The sequence below is a fragment of the Salvia hispanica genome, chromosome 2, assembly GCF_023119035.1.
Source record: "Salvia hispanica cultivar TCC Black 2014 chromosome 2, UniMelb_Shisp_WGS_1.0, whole genome shotgun sequence".
NCBI classification, from domain to species: Eukaryota; Viridiplantae; Streptophyta; class Magnoliopsida; order Lamiales; family Lamiaceae; genus Salvia; species Salvia hispanica.
The window spans coordinates 15,954,400-15,973,336 of NC_062966.1; the positions used below are offsets into that span (position 1 = coordinate 15,954,400).

At 36.9% G+C, this 18,937-nt stretch overlaps 2 protein-coding genes across 7 annotated transcripts; both read right to left on the minus strand.

Moving 5' to 3' along the window:
• Positions 1-3,631: 3,631 nt before the first annotated feature.
• On the minus strand, positions 3,632-11,179 carry LOC125207908 (retinoblastoma-related protein-like). 6 transcript variants are annotated; one of them, XM_048107416.1, is made up of 19 exons: positions 11,051-11,179; positions 10,813-10,929; positions 10,032-10,139; positions 9,763-9,887; positions 9,573-9,669; positions 9,147-9,193; positions 7,834-8,032; positions 7,474-7,540; positions 7,214-7,390; positions 6,940-7,139; positions 6,011-6,854; positions 5,740-5,902; positions 5,532-5,604; positions 4,933-5,109; positions 4,731-4,850; positions 4,512-4,656; positions 4,249-4,367; positions 4,058-4,173; positions 3,632-3,975 (listed from the first exon to the last, which is right to left on the minus strand). In XM_048107416.1, the coding sequence occupies exons 2-19, from the start codon at positions 10,900-10,902 to the stop codon at positions 3,813-3,815; spliced, it is 3,030 nt and encodes a 1,009-aa protein (XP_047963373.1). In that variant the 5' UTR covers positions 10,903-10,929; positions 11,051-11,179; the 3' UTR covers positions 3,632-3,812. The 6 variants fall into 6 exon arrangements, with proteins under 6 accessions (XP_047963373.1, XP_047963377.1, XP_047963372.1 ...); XM_048107420.1 differs by having other exon boundaries at positions 10,813-10,920; positions 11,012-11,159; XM_048107415.1 differs by having other exon boundaries at positions 11,012-11,153.
• Positions 11,180-13,761: 2,582 nt separating this feature from the next.
• Positions 13,762-17,278, minus strand: LOC125205327 (DEAD-box ATP-dependent RNA helicase 21). The gene is made up of 2 exons (XM_048104188.1): positions 14,958-17,278; positions 13,762-13,926 (listed from the first exon to the last, which is right to left on the minus strand). The coding sequence occupies exon 1, from the start codon at positions 17,194-17,196 to the stop codon at positions 15,079-15,081; it is 2,118 nt and encodes a 705-aa protein (XP_047960145.1). The 5' UTR covers positions 17,197-17,278; the 3' UTR covers positions 13,762-13,926; positions 14,958-15,078.
• Between the last annotated feature and the right edge of the window lie 1,659 nt (positions 17,279-18,937).

Below are 18,937 nucleotides of genomic sequence, written 5' to 3' on the forward strand. Positions count from 1 at the left end.
CATGAGTGTTATTCACATGTCATACACACGCACGCACACACGCACACACACACGCACATGCACCTCCTATATACCATTTATCCCACTTTCACTCAATCTAGATGCATGAGGGTTCAAGAATACCGATTAATCGGTTAGATGGAGAAAGATTAATATGTAGGTACCTTTTTTTGTCAAAACGAACGGTAGAAACAAAGTAGAGACTTGATTCTTCAACAATTCTTGAGGCTCAAACTCTAATTCTTCTCAAAAGATGAAGAATTATTGGAGAAAAGTAGAAGAAAATTGAGAGAGAGAGAGAAGAGAGGGAGTGGTGTGTGATATGGGATGGGGGGCGAAAATTTTGGGGGTTAGGGTTAGGTTTTGCTCTTAGGGTTCAATAAAATCTTTAGGTAATTAAATAGAATACTTTGGAAGATTTGATTCTACACAATTAAATAAAATAAATATTGTGGAGTAGAGAGGAAGAAATAAAAGTGGCGTGAATTAGGGTTTCAAAGCTAGGGATTTTCGAAAATCCTAGGCTATTTATTTAGCCAAGATTTTGCTTGGTATATTTTTCGGAGTAGAATAAAATATTACGGAGCAAAATAAAATAATAATTTTCCCACTAAATATTGGAAATAGGTGTGTACATGGGTTCTCCCATAAGGAAAAGATTTTAAATATTAACTAAATAAGATATAGCAAGATCTCCTTGAGCTATGGTAAAATTTGCTAGAATATTTTTATTTATGTATGGAAGGAATCAAATAAGGGATCAATTAAACAAATAAAATAATTCCTTCTTCCCAAACTTAGGTGATTTTCGAAAATCACCTAGAATAAATATGGGTGTCGATTTTTCTCATAGAGAAATAGAGAATAATTAGGTTTTGGATTTAATTTGGATAAATATCCCAAGAAATAAATTAAATCCGGAAAAATAGGATTTCTTTCCAATAATGTGAAGGGTTCGAAAATTTCAAAAAATGTGGTTATAGTATTTATGGAAATATCCAAAAAATCTCACTTACCCTTAAACAATTAATTCACCACATAATTTCACCTTTAATTCAAATATTCATAAGCCACGTCATATACTCAACGAGTTTGACTTTTCAACCCAAACCTCAACCCTAGACACAACTTGGTCATAAGAAATCATGCAATAAATTCATTCATCGTTTAATTCACGTCTCCCACGTCATCAATGGTATTCAATAAAAATTTTACGGCTCTAAAATTAGGGTTCGAAATTTCGGGATGTTACATTATCACTAGACATCTCATTCCTCTTCTTCCTGTTGCTTCCCCACCGTTCTGATCACCATTTTGGCGCAGCAGGATCAGCAATTTGCAATGAACAGACCGAAATATAGTTTACGGTTTTCATTTTTGTACATGATTTTGTTTCTAATTGTGGTCAGGAGAAAATTAATTCCAATGTTTTGGTGGAGTAAGAGACTAAAAACTAGAACTTCAATTTCTCACACAAAATCAACAGCTAGAATCATATTTGCCACATGTTCCTCTACTTATAATTCAATATGATGTTCCAAAGTCGCTCATCTAATATACAGCATATAAGCAAATGCTGTATATTTCTGGTTCATCTTCTTCAACAAATAAGTTCTTCCTTCTCCATAAATCAGGTATATCTCCTTCCTCTATTGAAAATACACAACAAGAGGGATTTATTTGCAATAATCAGAAATAATTTGCGTTTGCTACGGTGCTACTCCAAATTTGGAGTAACACTGTTCAAAAACGCAAAAAAAAGGACATTTTGGGATGGGTTTTGGTGCATGGTTGGAGGTGTTTTCAACTGCAAATAGTCTCTCCACAAGCGTGCAGCAGGTCGCTGTCGTCATGCTCGAAAACAAGGCACTCCAAATACCTCTCCCGCCACTGCCGCTGCTCGCGGATGAATCCAGAGACTGCGGTGGTCTGTTGAAGATAGTAGGCCATAGGTGGTTAGTTTATAATTTCCTTTTTTATTTAGTGGAGCAGTACTAGTATTTTTTGATCAATTTTATTAAGGGTATATTTGTCAATTTAATATTCTCAGCTATAAAGCCATCCACAACGATGTCTATTATCCATCTCTTACCCCCCTCATCTCTTTACTATTGATGGGCCTCACTGTACTTTTTCACTCCATCTCTTAACTAAGAGACAACACATACATTCATCCATCTCTTAACTATCTCATCTCTTAACTGTTCATTCTATTTTCAACAAATCCAATTAATAAAAAACACACTTCATTAAATAAAATAAAATTATAATTTTTAAAAATCCTAAAAATATAAAAAAATAGTACATAATTAAAATCCTAAAAAAAAAACACATAATTAAAATCATAAAAAATAAAAAAAAAACACACCATTAAAAAAATGGAGGCTAAGAAGCAGAAGAAAGAGTTGTCAAATGAAAATCATGTGCGTCTACTGGTTGCCACAGATTAAAATCATGTATTTCCGGGTTCGCTTTTGACGCGTCGCGGCTTCCTCCTCCTCCCTACGTCGATCTTCTTCTAGTGATTGTTCTATTATTAGACACATTTGCTCAAATGGATCCATGAATTGATTCAATTTGGGAGAAGAAAAATATTTTGAGATGAAGAATGTAGAGTGTTTGAGTGAGAATAGAGATTTTTTTTATGGTGGATAATTTGTGGGAATGATTTGGTATTTATAGAAGTGATTGGAGGCTTTAAAAAATTTGAAAAAAAATTACAAATTTGAAAAAAATAGATATAAACGGCTAGTATAATTTTTGGAATTTTTGTATATATTTTTTTTAATTTTTGAATTTTTTCTGATTTTTTTTAAAAAAATCAATTTTAACGAATATAAACGACGCCCACTCGCCGGCCCACAGCTCGTCACGTCGCCAAGGCGCGTGGCGAGACGTATCGCGACTTGCCTCTTCGGAAGGAGACGCATGACGAAACGGAGCTTGCATCGATGTCTCTTATCCGTCTTGTCTCTGAGAGACGAGATAGAGACAGCTTGGAGATGCATTGTGGATGCTCTAATATTATACATTTTTTATGCTATGTCAAAGGTATCTTAATTTTTTTCTTAATTTAATATTTGTTTTATTTTATATTATTGGAATAAGAATATTAAAAGGTGGAGTTACTTGTAATTTTATTTAATTATGGTTTTCAAAATGGTTAAATACGGTAAATAGTACTGCTATTTAACAATAATATTTAGTAAGTATAAACAATTTACAACAAGCATATTTTCCTATTAGAATTACAGAGCAAATTACCAAAAAAATCATAAAATTTAATCAAATTCTAGTCAATATGGCAACCGTAAAAAAATAACTAGTCTATATTATTACTACTCCCTTATTTTCATAATAATAGAGTCATTTTGCCATTTTGATACGTTCCATAGTAATATAGTCATTTCCTTTTTAAGTAAAAGTCAACACAATTTTCTACGCCTACTTTACTTTCTCTTACTTTATTCTCTCTATCTTTTTCATTTTTCACTTTACTCTCCCTTTCCTTAATTCACCTGACACAATTTTTCTTAATCTCCGTGTATTCAATGCCAATAATACATGAACATGTTGTCCCGTTGAGTTAACTGGCCACCAACAACTTTAGGGGAAAAAAAAGTGATAAAAATACAGCAAAAATGCAAAATTTTATTAGAGGTGAAAAGCATGAATAAGAGAGCACCCTGGGGTCAGAGGCGGCCATTGTATAATAACTCACCGCTCATCATACCCATCTCCCTACCTAAGCTACCACCTAAACACGGTTAGTCAGTCACAAACTTATCTACAAACCCATAAAAACAATACTTTTACAACTCCGGCTGCTGCTCAGATTTCACCGGTGTCAACACACGCTTACCATTTTGGATGCCCAGGCTGTCGGCAACTGCTGAGTCCATCACCAACCCCGTCCCTCTCATCAACGCACCCTCCTCCTCGTTGAACTTGAGGGCAACTCTCAACTTCCTGGTTCTGAATACCAAACACAAGGCCGCTATTCAGAATTCAACATAGCATGTCACTGTGTTTACGATTATAAACACTCCAAATTTACCCATTCAAGCGATCGTTAATGGCATTCAGGTCTTTTGAAGGGCTCTGGTACGCGTGAGTGCTTTCTCCCACGCAAGCATAATAGCTTTTTGAGCTATGTGATATTAGTGCATCCATCTGAGAAATTTATCACTTAGAGATTATACATAAAGAGAAGCGAGAGAGATGAATGTGCTAAGAAGTCTTTCAGACCTTTGATGACTGCAACGGGGAGACGTAAACATTGTGAGCCGCGGACACTTTCTTAGGGGACATGTCTGGAAGACTTGGAAATGGGGATGGTTTAGGCGATGCTGGTGCTGGACAAGCACCTAATTTGACAGGAATAAAATCCAAGTTAGTACTGTTTGAAAAGAGCAAGCTTATTTTCTCTTGGTTGAATTGCTTCCTTTTTTAACTCCAATCGGTCAACAGATAAATAGGAATTAAAAAATTGACTTGCTATGACTACCAACCATCAATGCTATTCTTGGCCTCTGAAGCATGAGAACTACCCTGTTCTGATCCACCAGGAGCGAGCTCAACTAGAAGAGGTTTTACCACAGGAATGAATATCTCATTGTAAAATGTTATGATATCAACATGATCAGGGCCGGTTTTCTGTTTCAAAACAAGGGAAATGTTTAGATTCCAATGTGTTTTCAAAGCAAGAGGTTGAGCCAAAAGCAACATACCCCAGTTCGGCGAGGAACTTTCCAATCAACATACACACTCCGGAAAACCTGAGGTTTGCATTGAGGTTGCTTTCTATAGTTAAAAATGATTTCTTTGAAGGTCAGGTTCAGTTGGGAAATCTGCATACAGGAATGAACATCAGAGATAACAAAGAGTGGATGACTATCAACCTTAAGGCCAAATAAAGCATCAAAAGCGGACCTTAGCGACTCCATAGAAGCAGCAAAGGATAATTTGATCAATGTGTCGGCTGAAGAACAGTGTGGTCCGCTGACCAAGGATCTTTTGGAAAAGGCAGTAGACAGACTCTCTTATCTGCTGTGAAAGCTGTAGTCTTTCAACCATCCCATTAATTCTGACGGCTGCTAACTTCACAATCTGGAAAAAAAATTAAGCTTATATTTATAAAACCAAATGCGTAAATAATTTGGAACTTCCATAAATACAGGAGCATGCCACAAAGTACATACAGAGTGATTCAAAACTTTCAAATTTTGGACGAGCTATTCTGCTTGATGTGTATTAAGGTAATGTAATTACTAACTAGCAAATGTACAACTGAAATGGTGGCTCTTGTTACATATTTATTGAACACGAGACGGAATATATTAAAAGATCATGATCAGTGAAACTGATGTGTCCTCAAATAAGGGATTGTAACCCTCAGCTTTAATAGCTGAGTGCTGACTGAACAAAATAGACGACCATGACTTTCAAAAGCAATATCTCAATTATGCAATATGACACTGAATCTGAAACTTTGTAATTATATTAAACATACGTAGAGTAGCACAAGATACCTTACTGAAGAAAACATTGACAGCTGTTTCTGCACATGTTTCTCCTCCACCACCTGGATTTGGTCTCGTAGGACTGAAAAATAGTGGAAGAATAGTTATGCTTGAGCCAATAGATAACAAAAAATTAGTTCAGACTTTGAAGATTAATCATGCTATGCCACAAAAATTAGATCAGACTTTCTTGCATCTAAGCTTTTGATGCAAATACCTAGCAAATGCAGAATGTAAAATAGGAGCTTGAAACTTAGATTTCAAGTTGTTTAGGACCAAGAGGCGATCTTTCACTGGCGACGTGAATGGGTTCCGTTCAACCAATACACTCCGGTACTCAGTGCAGACTCTTTTTGGTGAAAGTATATCTCCATTTTGACCTGGATATCATTTCAGAAATAATCAATATGTACTAACCAAAACAGTAAAACGAATCTTAAACTAATAGTCTTAGTATCAATACATCATAATACCCAATAATTCTTTACCAGTTTTTTCATGCTTTTGAGCGAAGGCTGAGGCACCAGTTGACATGTTAATGTGCATGGCAATTGCATCCAAAGAAAGCATAGGTTCGGCTAACAAGCCAAGACGAGTTACTTCTGCAGAAAGCGCGGGTTTTGCTACAATCAAGGAGTTGTACATTGATGAGCCTTTTTCCCAAACCATGCTCTCTAATAATCGTTCTTCAAGCGAATTTAAATGTCTCCTGAGTTCCCTGGGAAGAGTTTCTTCATGTCTGATGAAGCTCTCTATCACCTTACTAAGATCAAAGGCTGTTATTCCTGTTCTCTCCAAAACTGTTGGAAACAACATTGTCACGGTTTTATGTGTGGCAAGAACAAGCTCAGCAGAACATGCTAGCATACATCTGTGAAATCTCTCATTGGTAAGCAAAGAAGTTAAATTGGTCGCGTGCAAAATCTGGGACTCAGCCATGCACATTGCTTGGAGAACCCTGAAATACAGCTTCATTGCTTCGATTCGACGTTGTTCAGCCCATATGTTGTCCATCAAGGTAGCATTTTGCAAAGGTCCGCTACTTGGAAATATGGCTTCAAGTATTATCTGAGCCCTCCTAGTGACATCAGCACTCACATCTCTGTCGCATGATTGAAGGAATCTCTCTAGCTCTACCGAAGGTTTGGATGGGAGTGGAGCGATAACAGAACGTAGCCATTTTGCAGTTGTCATTGCTGTGCTAACTGGAGTAGCAGCCATCTTGGACATGCCACCACCAGCAAAACCATTGGAATGGCGTACAGGAGATCGATAAGGGGACAGTGGGCTTGAAATTGTCTTTATTGGGGAGGACATTGTGTCAATTTTCCTCTGAAGTGGTACAAATTAAAAAAAATAATGGTTAGCAACAGACTCGGTGATTTTAAAAGTCTTGAAATTTTAACAAGAAACTAACCTTTGTTCCATTTCCAATCATGCTTACAGCACTTCCAGATAAGCTCCCTGAACCTAGCAAGCTATCATTGTCATTTATAAAAATCCTTTCATCTAATCCATCCATATCTCGAATTGCAGAATCATAATCCTTCTCCAGCAAGTTCATACTTGGTAGTAAAGAAGATTCATCCATCAAATCTTCATAATAGATCAAACCATCTACATTTGGTCGTAGGAAAAACAATATCAGTTAATAGTACATTATAATGGAAATCAAGCAACGTTAGACTGACCTGTAACAATATTTTCCAAGTTCTCAGGCGTAGAATCAGAAGCCAAGCAAGGGCTTTGCTTCAATATATCAGTTATCATGTTGTTAGCCTTTTCCAAAGTTTGTCTGAGAACATCTTCTGAAGTGTCATACATATTGCAAAGTGATGCAATGAGATCAACCTTGTCGCCTTTCATAACTGTATTTAAGTGTCAGGATATGACCGTCCTTACAAAAAGAAACAATACATAACAGGAACCCAAAAATGTATACAAAATATACCTATGCGTTCAGAATCATTAAGGTTGAAGTTTCTGTAGCGAGCAGGAACGTGTATTAAAAGTATTGCCTGTGAACAATTGATAGAAATAGTTAGTCAGTCTTAAGAGGATATTACAGATTAACTTCATAAACCGTTTGAAGAAACAAGGACCGCTCCATATAACGCACCCATAATTTGATACTCTAATCATCAATAAAAAAAGGTTTTCTTTGCATTGTCTTGGAGGTTTTGGGCATAATGATTGCATTTTTTGCATATAAATTTAAAAGAAACGCATTGTAGTACATCCGATAATAGTTTACTTCTATCTGAAATCTAGGATAAACATTCAGTTCGTTAAATTAAAAGAAACCACTAACCAGAACAGAAACCAGGCCATGAGTACATGATACTAAATCTTTGCACATACGGAACACGTGTACACGAAGGGCCAGAAAGAGAAACCATCCAAAACGGTAATACTCTGACCCAGGACCAGAAATATTTGCAACATTAAATTGCTTGCCATCATTAGCATCAACCATAGAGAAAAGATCCCGAAATGCACGCTCATATTTCCTGGGAACAGTAGGCAACGACAAAACGTCAGCAGTTTAAACAAGGAAAGGAAACATCCGCAGATCCAAAATTATTACCATGGCACTCGACACAGCTAATCAATCAAGGCCAATATGTTTTGGCTAACAGAGGGTGGGCTGAGTAGGTATTATTCCCATTTAGTAACTGACCAGCAATAATATTTACACAATTAAAAATTCTATAGATTGATGTAGATAACCACCAAGCACAAACTACAGAAGTAGACAAAAATGATATTGACATAAACAAATGCCAAATTTGATAAATTTATTATGTGTCCAATTAGGTGCTGAAAAATAAACTCTGTTAGGAACTAAAAACATGAAAGAGCATTCAAAGATGAACATTGAGATGGTAGCAATAATTATTATCCTTCTGTTTTTTGAATAATTGAAGGTTGACAAAAAAAATACTCCATCTGCTCCACTCAAAGTGACATATTTCAAAAAATGTAAACATCACTCTCTCTACTTTATTCTCTCTCCACTTAACACACTAAACAACACCGCATAAAATCGTGTTCCGAAGAAATCAAATGGTTCGCTTTGAATGGGATGAAGGGAATAGTTCGCTTAACATGACATACACATAGTTGCACATCAATTTCCCAGAAGCTGAAAAACTTAGTTAAAAATATTGCAGAAATGAATTTAGAATGCCTAAATCGCATGGGGACACCAATAACTAAGTAGTGCGAAAATCTATTCCACGGAAAATGACATGAAAGATAAAAGGGAGATGTCCAGAACATCTAGGATTTATAATGCTTATACAATATATATAATCAAAATAAGACGATTCAGTTATAAGTGTTAAGTTGAATAATTAATGAAAAAGTAGTACTCCCTCCGTCCCAACTAAGTTGAGTCATTTCCTTTTTTAACAAAAAACAAAACATCCAATCACTCTTACTTTATTCCACCATCCACTTTACTCTCTCTTTATCTTTTTTACTTTATTCCTTTCTCCTACTTTTCAACACAATTTCTTAATCTCTGTGCCCAAAAGTTTTGTCTCAACTTAGTTAGGACGGAGGGAGTACATAAGAAGCAATGGCATGGAAACAGAGAAATAGAAGATAATGCATACTCACTTGCTCAAGAGGATTAAATGCACAAAGTTTGTGTGTGATTCCTTTGCCTGATGGAAAACGAGAATGAGGCACAACCACCAAGACCAAAACATATACAACCAAAAATGAAAGATGCTAAGAGAATTTGATTAAATTAATACTCCCTCCGTTCCATAGTAATGGAGGCATTTCTTTTCGGCACTGAGATTAAGAAAAATTGTGTTAGGTGAGTTAAGTAAAGGGAGAATAAAGTGGAAAATGAAAAAGGTAGAGAGATGAAGAGAGAAAAAAATAAGAGTAAAGTAGGTGCGGAAAAATGTGTTGACTTTTACTAAAAAGGAAAATGACTCTATTACTATGGAACACACCAAAATAGCAAAATGACTCTATTACTATGGAACGGAGGGAGTAGCATTTATGCTAAAAATATCCCATATCATTAAGTACCTCAAACCTCTTCTCCCAATCCTCACCATACAGGTTACTCAAAATTGATCCAACCTTGATTAGAAATTGATGAAGTTCCTTATAAAAATCAACAATGCTGCAAGGCAAAATGACAGAATCCCTGATTATCAACAACCACAAATTTCCTAAAAACCAACCATATGACAAACGTTTCAGAAAAAAAAAATACTTGAGCCTTGCTGCTCTCAATATCTGGCATAAATTGAGACCCTTCTCCGTGGAGCCAACATTTTCTCTGAGCCTTCTAACTGAATATAGGACAAATGCAAACCAATAACGTTCTGCTTCATCCGGCTAATAAGATAAAAGATCAAAAACTTAGTCGAATTTATAACTCAGGTCATTTCAACAATAGGAAAACAATTAAAATTACCAAATTCAGTTAAAAACGATCGACATATAGTCAATGCCAGGTGTATAGGAAAAGGATTTACATACCGTCCCATTTCCAATAGCAGATACATTGGCTAACAGAAGACTCTTGCTTTGGCCAAACAGCTTGGTGGCTTGATCCAAAATGTCGCTGTCATCTAAGGGTAGCAAATTCTGATTACGCCAAGAACAAATCAGCCGTTAATTAAGGGACAACAAAGACAAACTTAACTCCATAAAACATGATAACTTTAATTAATCTATGCATAAACGAAACACAATCCTGAATCTTCAACAGACTTATAAAGAAAATAGTATGGTCGCAAAAGGATTATATTAGCTAAATGCTACTAAAATTACAACTTTTATAAAGCAGATGAACTAATTCTCACATAATAGGTCAAAACGTAAAGGGCGTATAATTATATACTACTCCCTCCGTCCCGCTTAAGATGACACGTTTTCCTTTTTAATTTGTCCCAACCAAGATGACACATTTCCTTATTTGGAAACTTTCTCTCTCCAATTAATACACTCAAGCACTTTTTTCCACCCCTATTAAAATATTCACCTTCCTTTCTCTCTCTATTTTAATACTTCCACCCACCTTTTCTCTCTCCAATTAAACACATTAACCAATTATTCCTAAAACCCCGTGCCGGCTAAGGAATGTGTATCTTAGCCGGGATGGAGGGAGTAACAGATAAACTTAAGGAAGAAAAAGAAAATACACGCACAGATGGAGAGAGAGAGAGGAACACACATTGCGGCCAAGAAGGAGGAATGACACAAGCAAACGACAAAACCAACAAAGAAAAATAAAAATGGTCAAAAATAAAGAAGAGACCTTGCAGAAGTGAGCAAATCGCGCTTCAATGGACGTCCCACCTCCTTCTCGCTCACGATCAGGGGTTGAAATCTTGATCTGCTCAGCCATATGTTTCAGATCTCCGATCTATTGAGACTACATATAACACAAATTTAGGGAAACAAACCACTGCATAGACTTACGAAGCAGAAATGAAAACCCTAATTGAGTAACCAACCGAAAAAGGGCAACAATTCAGAATGGGCGAAACCCAGACCTCAGCTGAGAATCGTTGTTTGTTTCCGGCTGCAACGGCCTTCTGATGCTTTTCCCTTATCTCTATGAAATGCGAGTGAGAGAAAGAGGGGTTTCGTTTTCCTCTTTTTCTTTTCAGCACTAGTACTACTAGTAGTATTAATTTTTTATTTAGCTTTCAGGGGAAAATAAAACCCTTCTAGCTCAGCTCGCGCGGGAAAACACATGGCATTGGATGGCCATGTCGACACACATACATGCTCAGCCAATGCCACCATGACGCGTGTCCTATTATCTAAGTTTACCGCCAAAATCCCCCTGGGGAAGGCAAAACAATACAATGAGATTCCCTTCCCTTTTCGCCATTTTTTCGCTGTCTATAATCTTTATGGGTAATGATTTAAACCACAATCAATGAGAAATTTCACGTAACGACGGTTGTTAGTTGAAAATAGTTGTAAAATGTGAGAGACGACAGAGGTGCCGAGCCGATCGGCCGCCGGCGGTAGATCCAGGTTAGATTGAAGATCAATGGATTCTAATTCAATTTTGTGGATTGAACTAAGTGATGATGGGATTATTTCTTTAAATTGTGAATGTGGAGTAGGAATAGTGCAGGAATGGTGGAGCATGAGATTCTGCTTTGTTTGTTGTGTTTTCCTTTTCCTTTTTTGGTAATTTTGTATTGTTAACTTAAAATTTTATAGTATTCGATATGATTATGAATTTTTGTTTGTGAATAAATTATAATTTGATATGATGATTGATGGGCAACTAACTCAAAGACAAAAATGAAAAAATATGCTTAGGGCTTTTAATGTGGAAACCGACATCTAATAAAATTGGTTTTAAAAAACCATACTATCAAGAACGAATGTACGAGTCACTAACATGACAACCACCTCCATATATTAATAGAATGATTACACAACTCGTGTGAACTAATAATGTAAATTATTCTCAAGAGTTACATAATAGGTGGTACTTATATATAATGTATCCAACGATTAATTTGCAAAGGTTTTAAGAAAATGGTTGTTATCGTTTTTTAATTGATAAGTAACATTATTGAGCATTCCCTTCGTCCATTTAAGATGATCACTTTCTTGAATGACACGAGATTTTAGGTGAAGTTGTTGGGTATAGTATACTACAGTAAAATGAAAAAAATAGTTAGATTATTTTAATAAAAAGATAAAAGAGAGATTTTATTCCAAAAGTATTAATTAATACAAATAAAAAAATATACTACTATATAATCATCTTGTGCAGGATAAATTGAATATTTATTAAATTAAACAGTTGTTTTTTTTTTTTTTAAAAGAAATGCTTATGAGATTATAATATAGTGATCGGGGGAATTGAGTTCCCTCTAGTGAGAGATAGAATGTATGGTCATGTTCCAAAATATAAGTGGTAGGAGCATAATATATGTCTGTATTTTATCCATGGATGAATATTGAATCATGTACTATAAAATAAAAAATTAGTAGTATGTACTTTTAAGGGCCACGTAAATATAATAATTGCATATATTATTCATGGACGGGGGAACAATATTTTATTTAAACAATTTACTATCTATATTATTTCAACATTTAACATTCAAATATTATTTTCTTAACTTTTTATTTTCAGTGTCCACATCTAGTCTATTCAACTTCAAACAAAATGATGATAAAAAATCTAAGATGATCTATCAATTTACATTAACTCAATAATGACCTTCAAGCTCCAAAGCAAAATGAAATTATGAAATTAGCAGTAATCAGTTAAATTCTAAATTCTAGTATTATGGTTAATAATAAAAGAGTGATTCAGTTTTTAGTATGACCGTGGAATACATATGCTACGAGACTGCCTTAATGCAAAAGAAAACTTGTGAGAAATTGCTAGATATGGTTGGGTAGGTGATTATTTTACATGTATTTGTACTTGATAAAATGAGTGATTCGAAATGTTAGCTCTAAACTCTCAATGGGATAGATGGTGAAATGGTGCACATTTTATGGGATATACGGTGAAAGAGGTATGGTTTCATTTCAAGTGCGAGCGAAAGCACCCATGAGAAGTTATTGCACGGGTTATCACGATGACCAATAGTGTGTAGGAAGCTATATTGGCACATATAAGAGGTATGACTTTGTTGCTAACAATGGAGTTTGTATTATTCTTCCAACTTCAGATATTTGGTGCTTGTTTCATGACCTACCATTGGCTTATACTAGGGGATCCATAAAAAATGATTGCTTTATTGTAGTCTCCATAATTTTAGGGCACTTTGCAGTTTCTAACAATTATCGTTGCATGGGTTGCCCCAAGATTTTGATTTGTAGTGGTGCATCACATTCGTAGAGAAGAAAATTTTGATATCTATTGTATGTCAATTATGATTATTCTTATCAACATTATCAAAGAAATGTTCATGATCTAGAGAATTCCCCGTTAGGCTGTTAGAGCTCTCTAGTTAGATGTAGCATAACAAACTACGTAGTTGTTAATTTTGTTTTGTAATCGAGCTTTGTCCATTTTTTTACCCAGACACAACATTTAAATTTTACACAATCACAACACCAATCTAGAACACATGATAAGAACAAATTTTGGTAATTTCAATACTAATTACAACTTAATAAAATGATTATCCGTTGCCAAATGAATTTAGAAAAACGGAAAAAAAAAACGGAAAGGAAAAGCATTTTTCTGGACTAAACAGAAATATGGCTGAGAAAGTAACGAAGACATAAAAGTTACAGACTAATAAGACCCTTGTACAGTGTTTATATGTAGATAAAATCATACTACTAGTTTTTATTTTATTAAACTGTCATCTAAAGTAAATCTCATATAGATCGGTGTGGAGATCATCAGACCTAAGAGGCCACACAGTAGCACAACCTAGCAAAGCACAAATAGTTAAGATATAAACCAGTAAGCTTAACCTAAATCACTTTTCACAGTACCATATAATCAATGACTCAACTTACACTTCTCTCTTCCTCACATTTGACATAGTCAAAAATCAATGATATGTATCCAAAGTAAAAATGCACAACAAAGAAAATATCAGGGCATCACAAAATCAATCTTCATTACAGCTAGTTCAAAGTAAAGCAAGATACCCCAGCCCAAGATACTATGCAATGGTAAGGTAAAGACACAGACAAAAAAAGATCCATAAATTTTGTATCAACCAGTCAAAATGGCCTCAGCGACCATGTAAGACGTGACGGATCACTAAAATACAATAAGATCAGGTCAAGTTATATGTTTGCAGTCACAGACTGAATGCATGATTTGTTAACTAATGCAATAAAGAGAACATAGAAGCAGGCTATCTAAACATGTAAGCAAACAGGAGACAATAAACTGAGTTGTTCTATTAAATTGACAATCATAGGATTAAGTAGTTAAAGGACCACATGATCAAACAAGCTCAATGTTGTCCAATTTAGCAAAGTGTGTCATCCAAAGTAAAACTCATACGTGAAACATAGATCTGATGGGAGATGATCAGACCAAAGAGTCCACACAGCAGCACATCTTAGCAAATCAAATAGTTAAGAAATATACCAGTAATGCAGCCACATGCTTAACCTAGATCACTTTTCACAGTACTATACAATGAGTCAAATTTACCACTCCTTTCTTCCTCATATTTGACATTGTCATCTCCCATCACAATCCTCATTACCAGCTAGTTCAAAGTAAAACAGAATACTCCATTCCAAGGTACTATGCAATGATAAGGTAAAGACAGAAAGACATAAAAACGGTCCATAAAATTTGTATCAACCAATCAAATGGCCTCAGCGACCATATGAGACGTGACAGATACCAAAATACAGCAGGTCAAGTTACATGTTTGCAGTCACAGGCTGAATACATGATTTGTTAACTAAGGCAATACAGAGAAAAAGAAGCATTACCATCTAAAGATGTACTCCAACTTCCTACAGCATTGATGTTGTCGTTCCAGATGCCAGCCTTTCTAGGATCAATCCCTTCTTTAACTGCAGCAGTATTGCAAACTCAAAAAACCTGCAAGATTCAATGAGCAAAAACAGTGTCGTTCCGCCTGGGCGGTCTATCAGGAACTGAACCGGGTTTGAACTTGGAAGCCTCGTGTCTCGCAAGCTCTGGGGGGACAGGACTGTTGTTTTGGATCAACATTTGCTTGAGATCATAAAAGACATCTGTGTCGTGCATAGTCAAGAAAGTGGTAGCTGTACCAGTCTTTCCAGCACGACCTGTTCTTCCAATACGATGAGTGTATGCTTCAATATTACCAGGCATGTCATAGTTTATAACATGTGCAACATCAGGTATATCAATACCACGCCCGGCGACATCAGTTGCTACCAGAACATTATATCTCTTCGTCCTAAAACCCTCGAGGCTTATTTCTCTCTGGTCTTGAGACTTCCCACCGTGCAATGTGGTGACCCTGTAGCCATCTTTATCCAGATTTTTAGCAACATTATCCGCAACCTTCTTTGTGTTAACAAACACAATAGCAGTCTTATCACCAAGATCATCAAGCAATCTTCTCAGTCTATCCATCTTATCATTCTCCTTCGTCATCATAACATGCTGTGTAATAAGGTCGGTTGCCTTTCCTGCAGTGCCAATATTGACAACAACTGGATTTCTCAGGTACTTCCTCGCGAGTCGCTCCACAGCAGGGGGCATGGTAGCACTGAACATATAAGTGGTTCTGTAAATCTTTTTATCGTCAAGCTCTTCATCCTCATTCTCCGGTTTCATGTTACTCGAAGGCATTGCATCAAGCACACCAACAACTTGCGGTTCAAAACCCATATCAATCATCCTATCTGCCTCATCAAGGACCACATAGTTACACTGGTTCAGCACTGCATATCGCCTCTCCAAACAATCAAGAAGACGTCCAGGTGTAGCAATCACAACTTCACAACCCTGCCTAATCCTAAACCCCTGTTCTTCTATGGACTGACCACCAACAATAGAAACAACCTTAATCCCCAAGTAATGGGCAAATTTCACAGTCTCGTCCTCAATTTGCTGCGCAAGCTCTCTAGTAGGTGCCATCACAACAGCATATGGCCCCTCCGCCTCATTATCCTCACTTATTGGGGGAAGTCTGGTTATGTAAGTCAGCATAGGAAGAACAAAAGCTGCTGTTTTACCTGAACCAGTTTCAGCAATTCCAATAACATCTCGCTGCTGCAGGCCCAGTGGAATAGCAGCCATCTGAATAGGTGATGGGGTTTTGTATCCAGCCCTCTCAACTGCTTTCAGCAACTCAGTACCCAACTTGCTCTCCTCCCAGCTTCTCATAGGGCGAGGAATCCTAGAGCCCTTGTATGAAATGTTGAAATCTTCCCTAAAGATCCGCCAATCTCTCTCAGTCATTTCCTCGAGCTTCTTGTCAGACCAATGACGATCTACTCTCATATCAAACGTATCATATATATCTGCAGCCTGCTCCTTCTTCTTCTGCGCAGCCGCTTCCTCACGAGTCTCCTCAATGCCTTCCTTCTTGCGAATCTCATCCCGGATATCCTTCTCATTCTTTGCAGCTAGCTTCTTCTGCTCCCTCCGGTCAATTCCTGCTCTGAGGCCTCTTCCGAACAGAGGGCGGGCCTCGTGAGGGTTTTGGTAGAGCGAATTCATATCCCGCGAAGTATCCTCGGTGTTCTCCCAATCGAAAGAGAACCTGAACTTCTCACTAGGCTTAATCACCCTCTTTTTAGGTTTCTTAGACCCTAGATACTGCTCCTTGATGGCAGAAAGCTCAATCTCCCTCTCCCTCTCGGCCAATTTCTCCAAGCGAGCGCGCTCGCGCGCCTTCTGCTCATCCTCACGTTCCCTCTCGCGGTTCCGCCGCTCAGAGTCCCGCTCCCTATCACGCTCTCTCTCCCTCTCACGGTCACGGTCGCGGTTCCGGCGATCGCCGTCGCGGTCTCGATCCCGGTCTCGATCGCGATCACGGTCTCTGTCAGAGGTAGGCGGTTTAGAGTCGTGGCCGCTGCTGGATTGGAGCTGGACCTCCGCACGGCGTTTCTGCTGCGCTACTTCGTCCTGACGGCGCTGGAGTGCGAGCTTTTGCCGCTCCTCTTTGGTGAGGAAGACTGGCTTCTTGGCACCGTCCAGTTTGTCTAGAACGTCGTCGTTGGCTCTCTTCATTTCTCGGCTATGAATTGAGATCAAATTTGGGATTTAGGGTTCTTCGATAAATGGGTATCGCTTGAAGATTGCAGGAGGGGAGGTTAACGGAATTCGATTACGCCGGGTGTGATTTGATTATATATAAGGAAGGCCTATCAACAGGCCCAATTTTACTCTTTTAGAAAAGCCCGTTTAGGGTTGGGACGGTCCAAGTGATATGTCAAGAGCCCATGAATCGTGATTCTACATGGGCCGGGTTAAAGCCAGCCAGATCTTTATGAACCCGACTATGGATTTAAAATTGCAAAATGATGAGTCAGACTCAGTAGGCCTGCTTAATCGGTTCTCCGGTTCTCGGGTATCCGGAATCGGAATCGGAACCGACCGGGTAATTGAGGAACCGGGAACCGGTTCACCGGTTCCGGTTCCGGTACCGGTTCTAATGTTTCTAAAAAGTTCCGGTTCCGGTTCTACCCGGAACCGACCGGTTCTTACCCGGAACCGAATAATAAATCAATTTTAGATTTTCAATTTTAAATTCTAATAATATTATGAATATCAAATATAAATATACTACGTAACTTTCCCTAATAAATAATAATATTATAGGATCTTAATCTTACGGTAAGTTTAACTAAATTACTCTTATTTATTATCTTATTGGAATATTGGTTGTATACTAGTTAGTATTTTGTTGTGTTGATTTTATTTTTTAGGTGTTATATTTTTTAGGTATTAATTGAATTATTATTTTTAGGTATTGGATGATAAATATTATTATCTTGTTGATTTGTATTTTTGTGTGTTTATTTGAATTTGTAGGTATTAATTGCTATATTTCTAGATGTTGAATTATTTAAAAAAAAAAATCAAAAACTATAAATCGGATCCGGTTCGTAACCGGAATCGGCCGGTTCTTACCCGGTCGGTTCCGAACCGGAACCGACCGGATCCGGTTCCGGTTCCGATTCCGGGATTCATGAAAATTTGTAACCGGCCGGTCAAACCGGACCGGATAGAACCGGAACCGGCCGGTTAAGCAGCCCTAAGACTCAGATAAGTAATTTAAAATTATCAATTAATGCATTAATTTCAACGCATGTAAAGTTAGGGGTGCTCAACCGGAACCAAAATCGGAATCGGTTGGTTAATTGAGGAACCAAAAACCAGTCTGGTTCCGATACCGATTCCTATTTTTTGAAAAATATCAGTTCCGGTTAGAACTGGAACCCACCGATTCTTAACCGGGAACCAGATAACATTTAAATTTCAATTTTATTTTTATATATTAATATACTAATAATCATAATCAAGTATTATTATTGAAATTTCAAATTACTCCCTCCGTCCTACAAGAATATGCACTCTTTCATTTTTAGTCCGTCCCATAAGAATCTAGTTTTGGAAACTCTTTTCTCTCTAATGAGGTGGGACTCATTCTCCACTAAAAATACTTTATGTACTTTTTCTCTCTTCCTATATCTTACTTACCAAAGTTGCATTAAAACACATGTCGAACCCAATGCATATTTTTTCGGGACGGAGGGAGTATATTTTAAGAGTGATGCTAAACAACCATAATGTGGACAACCACACAGGGACAAATTAGTAAATTTCTATGTCAATTAATAGATAAAATATTAGTTGTAGTTAGTGCGTAAGTTTTAATTACTTATATAACCTTTTCTTTATTTTTTGTTTTAGAATTCCCTCCTTATTTAAACTTTGAACGAGCTAATTTGAATTTTGAACTCAAATT